At 44.9% G+C, this 12,683-nt stretch overlaps 1 protein-coding gene across 1 annotated transcript in view; it reads right to left on the minus strand.

Moving 5' to 3' along the window:
* The window catches only part of LOC135915905 (uncharacterized), a 185,504-nt gene that overhangs the window by 13,323 nt on the left and 159,498 nt on the right, over positions 1-12,683 (minus strand). The window contains exon 20 of the mRNA XM_065449095.1: positions 10,940-11,008. Coding sequence (XP_065305167.1) covers positions 10,940-11,008 — 69 coding nt within the window. The remainder of the gene's footprint in view (positions 1-10,939; positions 11,009-12,683) is intronic.

The raw sequence follows: 12,683 nt of genomic DNA on the forward strand, positions 1-12,683 counted from the left end.
TTGGTCGGGGCTTATAATGCTTCGACGCGGGTGAATAGTTTTGTTGCAACGAGAGTCTGTGGGTGTAATCAAGAAAAAAAAACTGGGTCCCTATAACGCAAAATTATTCTAATATGTTTTTATTCCAATCTCCTGACGCCAAATTTGCGTAACCGCCGACGCAAGCAGCAGGCGGTCACCCATAGGGTTGTCTCGACAGACCGATCAAACGCTCTCCTCGTTCATAGGAGGTCACTTTTCTTTACTTGCAAAACGAATAACATTGTCTACACTGAGCAGCTTGCCTTATCTAATTGGCTCACAAGAGGTGAGGAGCACGCTCAAGTGGAGAGGGATTGCATGGGTCCAAGCCACTGCACTGAAGTTCGATAACCGGATGAAGAAGGTGCTGCCGGCGTCTGCGATTTGTCCGCTTTCCCTTGCTTAGCTTACGGTGGTTCGTTGACAATCGCGGCGCCATCCAATGGAAGCTTAAAGATTACACTAAAACGGATCCTTAGCAAAGAATAGTTGGCAGAACAAGGTCGTAAACGTGCCGAAAGTGTTGGAAAACATTACAAGGCCACGCAAAAAAGCTTTATTAGATTCAAATAAACCCCTGCTCTCCGGCAGGTGTGAGTAGCCAGTGCCTAAGCGATCGGCGGCAGTCATTTATTATTTCTTTTGGAACGGGGCAGCCTGCGGCTATTCAGAAGAAAATTCAGTTTTGTTCGGCATATTAATGCATCTTTATTGCGTACACGTCACTTTGACGCGGTGAGTTTTTGTGCTTTTGTGACGTCGCGTGACAGGCAGGTGAAGTAGGTGCAGCCCGAAAGCTTTTGACCAATAGCCGAAGGCTAATGGCGTAAAGACAGTCGAATCAGAAATAACGATTTTTCTTTTGTTCAGCCCAATCATGAATAATCAGTGTGTACATGTCATATCAGATGGGGAGCTATCACGGTTTTCGTGACGTCGCGTGACAGATAGGTGAAGTGGGGGTGGTCCAAAAATATTTTTCACCAATCGCGGAGGGCTGATTGCATCATTGGAATCCAAAAGTTTGGAATAGGTTTACGTTACAGTGCCCCTGGGTCTGCTGTGAAAAAAAAAAAAGAGTTCAACGACTCAAAAAGTGGGGCGCAATTCAGAGCGTCATGAGAAAAACATTCTCATTACTTAAGGCGCACTACTCCTGACATAATTTACAGTAGTACGATAGAAGAACTTACATATTTGCCAAGCGTAAAGGCGATCCAGTTGCTTTTAGTCATTCGTGGTTTAGGTATCCAGGCAAGTGAAGATTTTACAGATTATGGAAAATTATGCGATTATGTGATGAAAATGCGGAAATTACTGATGTGGCCATCACTATCGCCATTCGTGAAGTACTGTGCAGTGATGGCTTAAGTATGACACCACCTAGAAATAGTGATTGCCTCATTTTTTAAACCTTTGTTGCATTTACAGCGCTTTAGGGGAAACCTTAAAATACCAAGAAAAGCAAATACAGAAAGACAGCAGGACAACTGTCTTGTCTTCTTTTCTGAACATTTTTTGTTCCTCAATAAAGGAACAATAAAGAAAATTAGGCCATCTTCATTGATCACCAGGATAACCGTCTAGAATTATATCATGTTTTCTGTATGGCAATATATTTTGTTGCGTGGAATACTGCCGCCGATAGTACCGCTGCTGCTCCTTAATTTGAGCGACTCTTTCCATAACGGACGAGTCCCAAGTAACATCGCTCTATGAGAATCGGCCAATGCTGATGTAATATAGAGGTACCGTAGTCCACAAAAGGTGGCCGTACGCAGATTTCCACTTTCAACATTTTCTCGCCGACACAAGCTCTGTTCCTGCTACGAAGGAAGGGCACATTATTACATAAAGCCTAATCTTTCAAGTTGGTTGAACCTAGTACTTCCTTTAGCGTGTCTGTAACCACTAAACATGCATCAAATATATTTTTGACCTATCCCAGCCCTCTGTCATTCGTCGTAAACATTTACAGCGCAAGCTGTTATGGGCTCATTCCAACAGCCGTTTCGGTTGGTGATTGTGTCCCCCGCCGGTGTCCGGTGTCCGTAGCAGCTGCCGCCAAGATTGAGAAAGAAATGCCCAGTTCCCGCCGGCATCGAACCAGGGCCCGCTTGCGTGGGAGTGAGCTACTCTACCACTGAGCCACGCCAGCGCTTGCTAGTATGCGGCGCCAAAATGCCGTACAAACGCGTCTTAGCGCTCGACGGAAGAATCGATGAAAACCTCCCTATTCTGAACAGTAGTGCCACCCTTTGATCTTTGTCGCCACTCCTTCGACCACGTCATTGTCCTGTTTTTTTTTCTTTCTCCGCGCCACTGCTTCCCGCCCGCGAATTTTTATACCAGTATTTTTTTAGCTGTGCCTGTGCAAGACATGAACCATACTATGAGGTTACACAGCGGATCACTGGAGTATATTAAAATATATACACTAAAACTAAAAAAAAACTATCATGTATATCATTGCTTATTTTTGTTAAGTGTTTTTTTTAAGCCACGCATTCAAAATTAGCCCATGAATTGCCCGCACTGCTTAAATTTTCTGTGTTCTGCAGCGGTGGCGTAGAGGTAGAACACCCGCCTCGCGTGCAAGAGGTCCATGGTTCGAATCCCGGTGCCGGCAATTTTCCACCAGATTAAAAATAAAGAAATCCGCGTGTTGATAAAATTGCATAAACAGGCCTGGAGTGTGGCCTGATCCCGGTGACAAGAACCGGTAAAGCACTCCCTCACTAGAGCAGGATTGGCCACCCTGGTGCAGTACTTGGCCACAACCTCCTATATGAACACAACAATCGAACCCCGGCCCTTAGACCCTAGCAGCTGCGAATCAACTGATCACGGCGGCGGTCAGACCTGCGACGCAGCAGAGGGTGCAAAGTGTGGCATAGGCACTAGGAATAGCAGGGGAGAGTTACTAGTAGAGTTTGCGGAACAGAATAATATGCGGATAATGAATACCTTCTTCCGCAAGCGGGACAGCCGAAAGTGGACGTGGAGGAGCCCGAACTGCGAGACTAGAAATGAAATAGACCTCATACTCTGCGCTTACCCTGGCATCATACAAGATGTGGACGTGCTCGGCAAGGTGCGCTGCAGTGACCACAGGATGGTAAGAACTCGAATTAGCCTAGACGTGAGGAGGGAACGCAAGAAACTGGTACATAAGAAGCCGATCAATGAGTTAGCGGTAAGAGGGAAAATAGAAGAATTCCAGATCAAGCTACAGAACAGGTATTCGGCTTTAACTCAGGGAAGAGGACCTTAGTGTTGAAGCAATTAACGACAATCTTGTGCGCATCATTATGGAGTGTGCAATGGAAGTCGGTGGCAACTTCGTTAGGCAGGATACCAGTAAACTATCGCAGGAGACGAAAGATCTGATCAAGAAACGCCAATGTATGAAAGCCTCTAACGCTATAGCTAGAATAGAACTGGTAGCACGTTCGAAGTTAATCAACAAGCGTAAGACAGCTGACATAAGCAAGTATAATATGGATAGAATTGAACATGCTCTCAGGAACGGAGGAAGCCTAAAAACAGTGAAGAACAAACTAGGAATCGGCAAGAATCAGATGTATGCGTTAAGAGACAAAGCCGGTAATTTCATTACTAATATGGATGAGATAGTTCAAGTGGCTGAGGAGTTCTATAGAGATTTATACAGTACCAGTGGCATCCACGACGATAATAGAAGAGAAAATAGTCTACAGGAATTCAAAATCCCACAGGTAACGCCGGAATAAGTAAAGAAAGCCTTGGGAGATATGCAAAGTGGGAAGGCAGCTGGGGAGGATCAGATAACAGCAGATTTAATGAAGGATGGTGGGCAGATTGTTCTAGAGAAACTGGCCACCCTGTATATGCAATGCCTCATGACCTCGAGCGTACAGGAATCTTGGAAGAACGCTAACATAATCCTAATCCATAAGAAAGGGGACGCCGAAGAATTGAAAAATTATAGACCGATCAGCTTACTGTCCGTTGCCTACAAACTATTCACTAAGGTAATCGCAAATAGAATCAGGAGCACCTTAGACTTCTGTCATGCAAAGGACCAGGCAGGATTCCGTAAAGGCTACTCAACAATAGATCATATTCACACTATCAATCAGGTGATAGAGAAATGTGCGGAATATAACCAACCCTTATATGTAGGTTTCATTGATTACGAGAGAGCGTTTGATTCTGTCGAAACCTCAGCAGTCATGGAGGCATTGCGGAAACAGAGCGTAGACGAGCCGTACGTAAAAATACTGAAAGATATATATAGCGGCTCCACAGCCACCGTAGTCCTCCATAAAGAAAGCAACGAAATCCCAATAAAGAAAGGCGTCAGGCAGGGACATACGATCTCTCCAATGCTATTCACAGCGTGTTTACAGGAGGTGTTCAGAAACGTGGATTGGGAAGAATTGGGGATAAAATTTAATGGAGAATATCTTGGTAACTTGCGATTTACTGATGATTTTGCCTTGCTTAGTAACTCAGGAGACCAATTGCAATGAATGCTCACTGACCTGGAGAGGCAAAGCAGAAGAGTGGGTCTAAAAATTAATCTGCAGAAAACTAAAGAAATGTTTAACAGTCTCGGAAGAGAACAGCAATTTACAATAGGTAGCGAGGCACTGGAAGTGGTAAGGGAATACATCTAGTTAGGGCAGGTAGTGACGGCGGATCCGGATCATGAGACGGAAATAATCAGAAGTATAAGAATGGGCTGGAGTGCGTTTGGCAGGCATTCCCAGATCATGAGCAGCAGGTTGTCATTATCCCTCAAGAGAAAAGTGTATAACAGCTGTGTCTTATCAGTACGCACCTACAGGGCAGAAACCTGGAGGCTTACGAAAAGGGTTCTACTCAAATTGAGGGTGACGGAACGTGCTATGGAAAGAACAATAATAGGTGTAACGTTAAAGGAGTACTGACACAAAAATTTGAATTCGAGATAACTTGTGAGATCGATTTAGTGGGTCACACAGACATCGTGTGTAAAATATCAGCGGCGAATATCGCTTAGAACATATTTAAAATCAATTTTAAAGTGCGTGCGCGCAGCCAACCGTAAAACAGAGCACCTCGCGACACTGACATCACCCGGGTCTGTAAATAGCCAGGAAAACGCTACGTCATGTGGCTACGTTGTGGCTAATTTTCGTTGGCTGCCATGCGGCTTTACACGTGCTCTTTACACGTGCTCGCAGTCGCCGGCCGCAATATCCGAGTCGCTGCTCTCCAGTGGGTCAAATTAAAAGTGATTGGCCTCTTCTAATACGGCGGCGACTCCCACATGCAGGAAATCGTCGCCGCTGGACGACAAAAACGAGGACGACGATGATGGCGAGGACATGGCAAACCACGTGCAGGCGTAGCAGACGACTAGCAACACGAAGCTCGCGTGCCGGCGCGCCGCACGCTGGCTGCGCGGCAGAGCATACGTCATGGCTTTTTGCGAACACGTGACCACTTTGTTTTCACTCCCGGTGGACCGTTTCGTTGCTCTCTGAAACCGAAACTTGGACTGGTCGCTACAAAAAAGACTGCAGATAATTACCTGTCGCGCTCTGAAGTAAATGAGGTCTCGTGCCGTGATTACTGGGTCATTAACTACTTATTAAAGGAGAAAAACCCACATGGATTTTTTTTGTGTCAGTACTCCTTTAAGGGATAAGAAAACAGCAGATTGGATGAGGGAACAAACGCGAGTTAATGACATCTTAGTTGAAATCAAGAAAATGAAATGGGCATGGGCAGGAGCTGTAATAAGGAGGGAAGATGACAGATGGTCATTAAGTGTTACGGACTGGATTCCAAGGGAAGGAAAGCGTAGCAGGGGGCGGCAGAAAGTTAGGTGGGCGGATGAGATTAACAAGTTTGCAGGGACGGCATGGCCACAATTAGTACATGACCGGTGTTGTTGGAGAAGTATGGGAGAGGCCTTTGCCCTGCAGTGGGCGTAACCAGGCTGCTGCTGCTGATGATGATGATGACGATGATGATGGTGATGATGATGTACTGTACTCATCCGAGTCATAGATGGCGAAAGCGGAGTGTTCATGTAAAGCAAGCCGCTGAACGAAAGCCATTTTCAGAGCACTTATGCTACTTAATCTCGGAGCCTATTTTCGAAAAATTCGCCAGCACGGCCTTTCGGAGGTTCACCACGGTGGTATCAGTGTCATAATGCCCTCAATTTCTCACTAACGCTCCAAACAAGGGAAACAACAGTCTCAGGCATTCATTCTTCCACCACGCCCGGCGGGCGCTGGCCCGAATAGCATGCCGTGCGCAACGGGCCAGCCCCGTGGGAGAGTGACATCCATAGAGAACTGAGGAGGAAAGTACGCCCGAGGAGGGAAGTGTCGCAATTTTCTAGACTGGAGAGGCTTTACACCCGACGTGACATGCGCGCCGCGTAGCGCCATTGCGTGCACATTTTGCACTGCAGTTGCATATGATAACACCAGATAGAATGCCATGTATTAGATACACCGGTAGCGGTAAAAGGCAGATAAAGAAGGTCTGAGGAAAAGATGAGAGGAGATTTATACAAAATTGCCAGAAAAAAGCCTGATTAAATCAAGATGGCTAGGTGCCAGTGAATCATCATGAACACGATTAGCATCGTATCGAGCCACTTGTCATACGAAGCTGACTAGGTGACTATGGCACCACCACCTTTGCGAGGGCAAGGGCAATATGAGGGTCGCAGTATTTATTAGGATGAGTTGTCATTGGTTGCTTCTCTCTGTACAAAAGCAAAGGAGCGGAGGCACCGAAAATGAAGAACACGTGAGTACAAGGAACAGTGCGTTTAGGGGACTATGCATGATTCAGCGTAACACACCCGTAGCGCGCTGTGTATTTAAAAGTATTTCCAAGCTGCAGATAACAATGCACGTATCTTAAACGCTGCGCCTCTCTACCTCAAACCCTCGCCTGCAGTGTAAAAAGGAGTTACGTGGCCACTGGCAAAAAAAAATTATACTTTTATGATGTTTTGCCCTGGCATTGCTTATTGGCCGCAGTGTTGGGCCAGTGGTGAGAGGCAACCAAAGCTCGAGTAACGTTGACAACACGAGTGCCTATTAGTTAGGTCACACTGCCGCATGCGATGCAATTAGCATCATCATAAGGCAATGCTTGAAGCTATCTTGGAAAGAACGAAACAAATATACCTTAGAAGCATAAATGGTGGCTAGATAAAGATTTTTTCATGTACCAGAAGCAGAAATAGGCTGATATAGGTGCAAAGCAACGACACAGATATATGCATTTTTCCGCGCTGTGAAAGTAGTGCTAAACTACTACCTATCCCATAATTGCTGCGCTGACACCCGGAAGGTGTGGCCCTGATGCGCGGGAAGAAATGGGCATTTGCCTATAAATCAGCTCTCGATCTATTCAGCACTGCAGTTGTTTTTTTTAAACACACGGGTCGATTTTTCACTATACACCAACGACCTGCCAGCGTTTCAGAATTCTTCAAATACCTTATATCACGGGGGAAAGTAAAAAAAACAACAACATAGGTTTCATTACACATAGTGACTTATTACTCTCATCTTACTGAACCAGAAACAGCCGAACGCAAAATGTTTATTACACAGACGCCTGCATGTTCGTTACGCGACCTTAAAAATTAGATGTACAAGACTCTTCAAAATCATCTCTTTGAAATCTTTTGACCACTCCGCATTTCACTGCCTTTTAACATAATGTTGTAAATTGTGCACTATTACAGTACGCACGTAACCGAAATAAGTGTTCGCCTCAAGAAAAGGGCAATACATATCACCTCCAGAAACATAATAATCAAGTTGAGCAATTTTCAGGAAAGTCATATATTTTCATTTTCTAAAATATTTTTTTACGATAGCATATAGAAGCGAAATAAATTGAACTAGCAGTCCTATTCATCTCCTTGTAACACGTAGCAGTTATGGCTGGTGACATTGCACTGAAAGCGTCAGGCTTTCAGTAGAAAGGCTTTAGTTCTTTGCCGTTTAGTTGCCTTTTACTTTAATATATTTGGAGTATTTTACATGTGAGATGATAGCCTGTGGTATAAGCACTTATTTTACCCTCTCTATAATGCCTAAAATGGATTAGGGCAATACATACTCCGTCAATATAATATAATTCTTGAATTTTCATCTATTTGCATACATATGCGGGGTTCAAGAACACTCAGAATAAGGTTGTAGGCTGTATATGAGCTCTTTGCATTGCTCTAGTAACTCCCCTTGCCCTATATCTTCAGACAATTACCTAACTCCTGCAAAACCATCTAATACTAGAAGTTACCATCACCTAAGCACCGCACCTTATTTTGCCCGTACGGACACTTTCCAATACAGTTTATTGCCCTGTGTAATCGAATACTGGAATTCCTTGCCTGGTCCCTACTCGTTCTCTTCCTTTGAACTTATTCTTGCCGGCCATTGAATATTTTTTGTTTGTATTGATTTGTATTGTTCGTATTGCCTGTATTATTTATTATTTGTCATTGCTCTGCCATTCACACCCACTCCTGCAATAGCCCCATCGGGCTCCAATATGTACAAATAAATAAATAAGTAAATAAATAAATAAGTATTTGTGATAGCAAGCAAGATGCAGAAATACAAAGGACAATGGGATGAAAAGGTAAGACATAACGCTAAAAATAAGGAAAAAAAGAAAGCGGTGTGGACTAAAGAAAGAATGGGGGTAGCCGAAAGTATAGTTGAGATCATAAGGAAGACACCGAGTGGGAAAGGCCATATGATGCATATGGTGGATAAGCAGTCGTCTATTAGAGTTTCAAAGCGGTTTTCAAATTATGTGAAGCGCAGTCGAAAATGAAGAAGGAAGATGGCGGAAAAATTTTGAGCAGAGGATTGTGTTAGCTAGTCAGTGCCCACCAACCTTCGAAGCCAGTTTTCCACTAACTTGGTAAGATTGGTAAGATTAACTTGGTAAGTTACCTGCGAAATCTGGTTGTTAATCTCCTTGTCAATGTGATTTCCGCACATATACATTTTATTTTGCATTAAGAAAATAGTGCGCGCATTTGGTAGTGTAGGTTTCTTTCCAAGCTCGTTTTAAAATGTTTATGTAACAAAGTGACTGCAGTCGATGAAATGATGCCAACGTGGAAGTTATGCTAACAGGAATGCCTCCTGCTTGAAGTCCATATTCACAGAAAGATGTCAGCACATTTATTTACTGTTGTCCAAAATTCATTCGCAAATAGAGCAAGGTGCCTAAATAACACGAAACTTTATTCCAGTTGTAAGGGCGTTGGGTGCCGGACCTCTCTTACAGGACTAACAACGTGGCGCTTCACGACGCCAATGTAAGAAAATCTGGAGCATGTTACAGCCCTGAAAACGTGAACGCGAAATCCTCCTGCACACTTGGCAACGCGCCGTCAAGCATCGTCACGTTGCTGCTTTCCCAGTTCGGCTTCTTCAGATCGGTTTCGACGCTTAGCTGCGGCTTCATGTGCTCGTGTAGCGCGGTCCGACACGCGGTAACGACATTTCTCTTCGACTTTAGGTTGCATCCTCTGTACAGGGGATTCAAACGTATGCTGTTATGTGTGTCGTATGGGTGATTTGAATTAGTGTACGCACTGTTCGCTTCACTTTGCGAAGCGCTTGCAGCCTCAGCCTTACGGCGGTATGAGTAATTGCATGTTTTGCTTGCTTTTGGGAGTGTCAGCCATTGCTTACGGGGTATGAGCCATTGTGAAGGTCACGTGTGTGTTTCTTTCTTGTTCCAGTCGACTAGGCTCCGCGTTACTGTACGTTGTATGCCTGATTCCTTTGAGTGTAGGCACTGTACGCTTCACTTTGAAGAGTGCTTGTAGCCTCTGCATTACAGGAGGAATGAGCCACTGCATTTTTTGCTTGCTTAGGGAGGTACGAGTGACTGATGATGATGATGATAGTTTTTGTACCATTGGACCCGACGGCGCGTTCCTCGCGAGTTGACTATGACTCACTTAAGGCTTTCACCGTAACAGTAAATAAATCTTCTTTGGATGCCATCTACTGGCGTAGCACCACCACACTTACGTGTTTACACGTTATTTCCAGTGAAGCGGGCACATACGCGAATAATGTAGGCGTTTGCCCCCTCCCCCCAAAAATATCGCCCAGACGAATGACCACTGGTTGCCCTGAATATGGGCTATTCTCGATAAATATAAGTATTCACAAGCATGTCACGAGAGTCCTCTCAGCGCCAGGTGCGTGTCCGCTTGCGTCCAGATTTGCCCATTCTGTATTTTGTTTGGTGCTGCATAAGCTTAGAAATACATATTTCACTCAGAATTTCGCACATATCGACAGCACAGCTAGAGGTATTAATGAAAAAATCACGTTAGCATTACTTCATTAAAAGGACCAGGACACCAGTTTAGAAAAACAACTAATTTTCCGTCAAAATCCGTCCCCTAAATTAAGTAAATAAAAAATACGTTAATAATCTAAGTATGGATAATTCAATAATGAAAAAAAATATTCCTGGTGCTGTACGTCACTGCTCACAGAATGCGATTGGTTGTTTTGTCGCACATTTAGTGTATTATTTTTAAGAGCTTGGCTAACGCTAGCTGGAACACCCTGTACACTTTCCACGTGCCTTGTATAAAGTGCAATTTGCGCACAACTCTTGCAGGACGGCCAAGCATCCAACAGAGGCAATGGCTGTTCAGATCCCCGTTGCACTTGCACCTATAAATTTATCCAGGGCACAGAACGTTGTTTCGACGCAACTTGCACGGCAGCACTGTGTCACCGCACCAAATTGGTTGACAGCGAGCGACCTATTTCTGTTCCTATCTCTTGTCCGATCGTCGGAGCCATTCAGCCGGTTTGGAACACAAGCTCGCATGCACGCCTTTTGATTCCCGACATCTTACCGCGTAAGCCATTGGCACGGCGACGGTGTCGATGAAGATTTGCGTAGCGCCGGTCTTGTTCTTGCTATTCTGCAAGGAGGAGTGCAAGAGCTTCGGTTTATTCAAGAATGCTGTCATGTTACATTCAGCACACGAAAAACCCTGGCAAGCACTTATCGACAAAATGGTGCAGGTTTGTCATGTAATAATTGGTTTCGTGTTGGCACTGCGAAAACACGCGAAGAGAAAGAAGAAGCGAGACGGCGCTGTGCCCCCTCCCGTCTTCCTGTATTTTGTGCTGCTTGAGCTTTTCAATTATCATGATTTACAAACCATCCTGGTCAGCATCGTTTTTGGGATCGTATCAAATAAATACCAGCGGTCTGTAGCTGTTCTATGTGCATCCAGTGGTGTGCTGGTTCCAAATGGGACACGTGCTCTAATGATTCCTGTCGATGAAGCAGGATGCTGCGACAAGTCTCACGCGGTGCAGTATGGTAGAGAAAGGCTTTGATGCTGCGAAGTGAAGCTGCCTTTTGCCATGAGATCAGACTATATAGCGCACATGAACGCGTTCACATTGCCACAGCAGCTACTCAGTGGCCGTGACGTTCTGCCACTCTTCACGAGGTCGTGGGATCGATTCCAGGCCGCGTAGGTCGCATTACAGTACAGGCGCAACACACCAAACGCGGCGCTATTCTGGTGACCTCGAGGAAAATATGGCTGTGGAAGGTGAGTTGCACGAACTGCTTCACTTGTTATTCGGTAGTGGTTCCGCGAGCTCACAGATGAGTGCAGATTTAAAGCGAAGCTTTGTTTCCGCCAAACCTACCAAAGTTTTACGCACGTAAGTGCGAGCGAGTAACGTTTCTCATCAGACAAGATTACATAGCCTTAACTGCAGACCAGCATAGTAAAGCCAGCCAGCGCGTCCATCTTGTGCGTAATAAAACTGTAAACACGCAAAGCCTGTGCATATAACGCACGATCTCTCAAGGACACAGATATTTATGGAATGTGGCGCAATACTCGACAGCTTGGGCCCTATAACGTAAAACTATTACAATATGTTTTCATTCGAATCTCCTGACGTCAAACTTGCATATCCGCTGACGCAAACATCGGGAGGTCACCCGCGGGGTTGTCTGAACTACTGAACAAACCAATCAACCGCTGTCCTCGTTCATAGGAGGTCGCTTTTGTTTTCTTGAGAAAGGAATGACGTTGCCTGCACTGGGCGGCTTGTCTTGTCATGCATAATCAGTGCGAACACGTCATATCAGATTGAAAGCTACTGCGGTTTTTGGGACGTCGCGTGACAGACAGGTGTAGGGGGGGTGGTCCAAAAAAGCTTTTGACCAATCGCGGAGGACTGATTGCTGAATTGGAATGGGAAAGTTCGGAATAATTTTACGTTATAGCGCCCCTTATTTGAGTTCCCTGCAATAGGGCTGCTGGTTCTTTGATCAACCGGGTATTGTGATGATTCGGCCTCATAAATAATGGCATATCTAGACACAATGTAGAGCGAGCGAGTGCACTTCTGTGCTGTGCAATAAGGAATACATGACACACACCCCTCATCACAATAGCACAGGGTATTCGACGACTTCTTTGGCCTTGTTATATTTTGTCTGCCCCATTCCTTGAACCCTGCGTTCGTGCCAATAGTTATATCTCTATTCTTGGCCCATACGGTCAATGTGTATGGTTAAGTACCGCTGTGTCTTTAATACCTCTTTATCTTTATACCTCCTTAATA

This window comes from Dermacentor albipictus, chromosome 2 (genome assembly GCF_038994185.2).
Source record: "Dermacentor albipictus isolate Rhodes 1998 colony chromosome 2, USDA_Dalb.pri_finalv2, whole genome shotgun sequence".
Lineage (NCBI taxonomy): Eukaryota > Metazoa > Arthropoda > Arachnida > Ixodida > Ixodidae > Dermacentor > Dermacentor albipictus.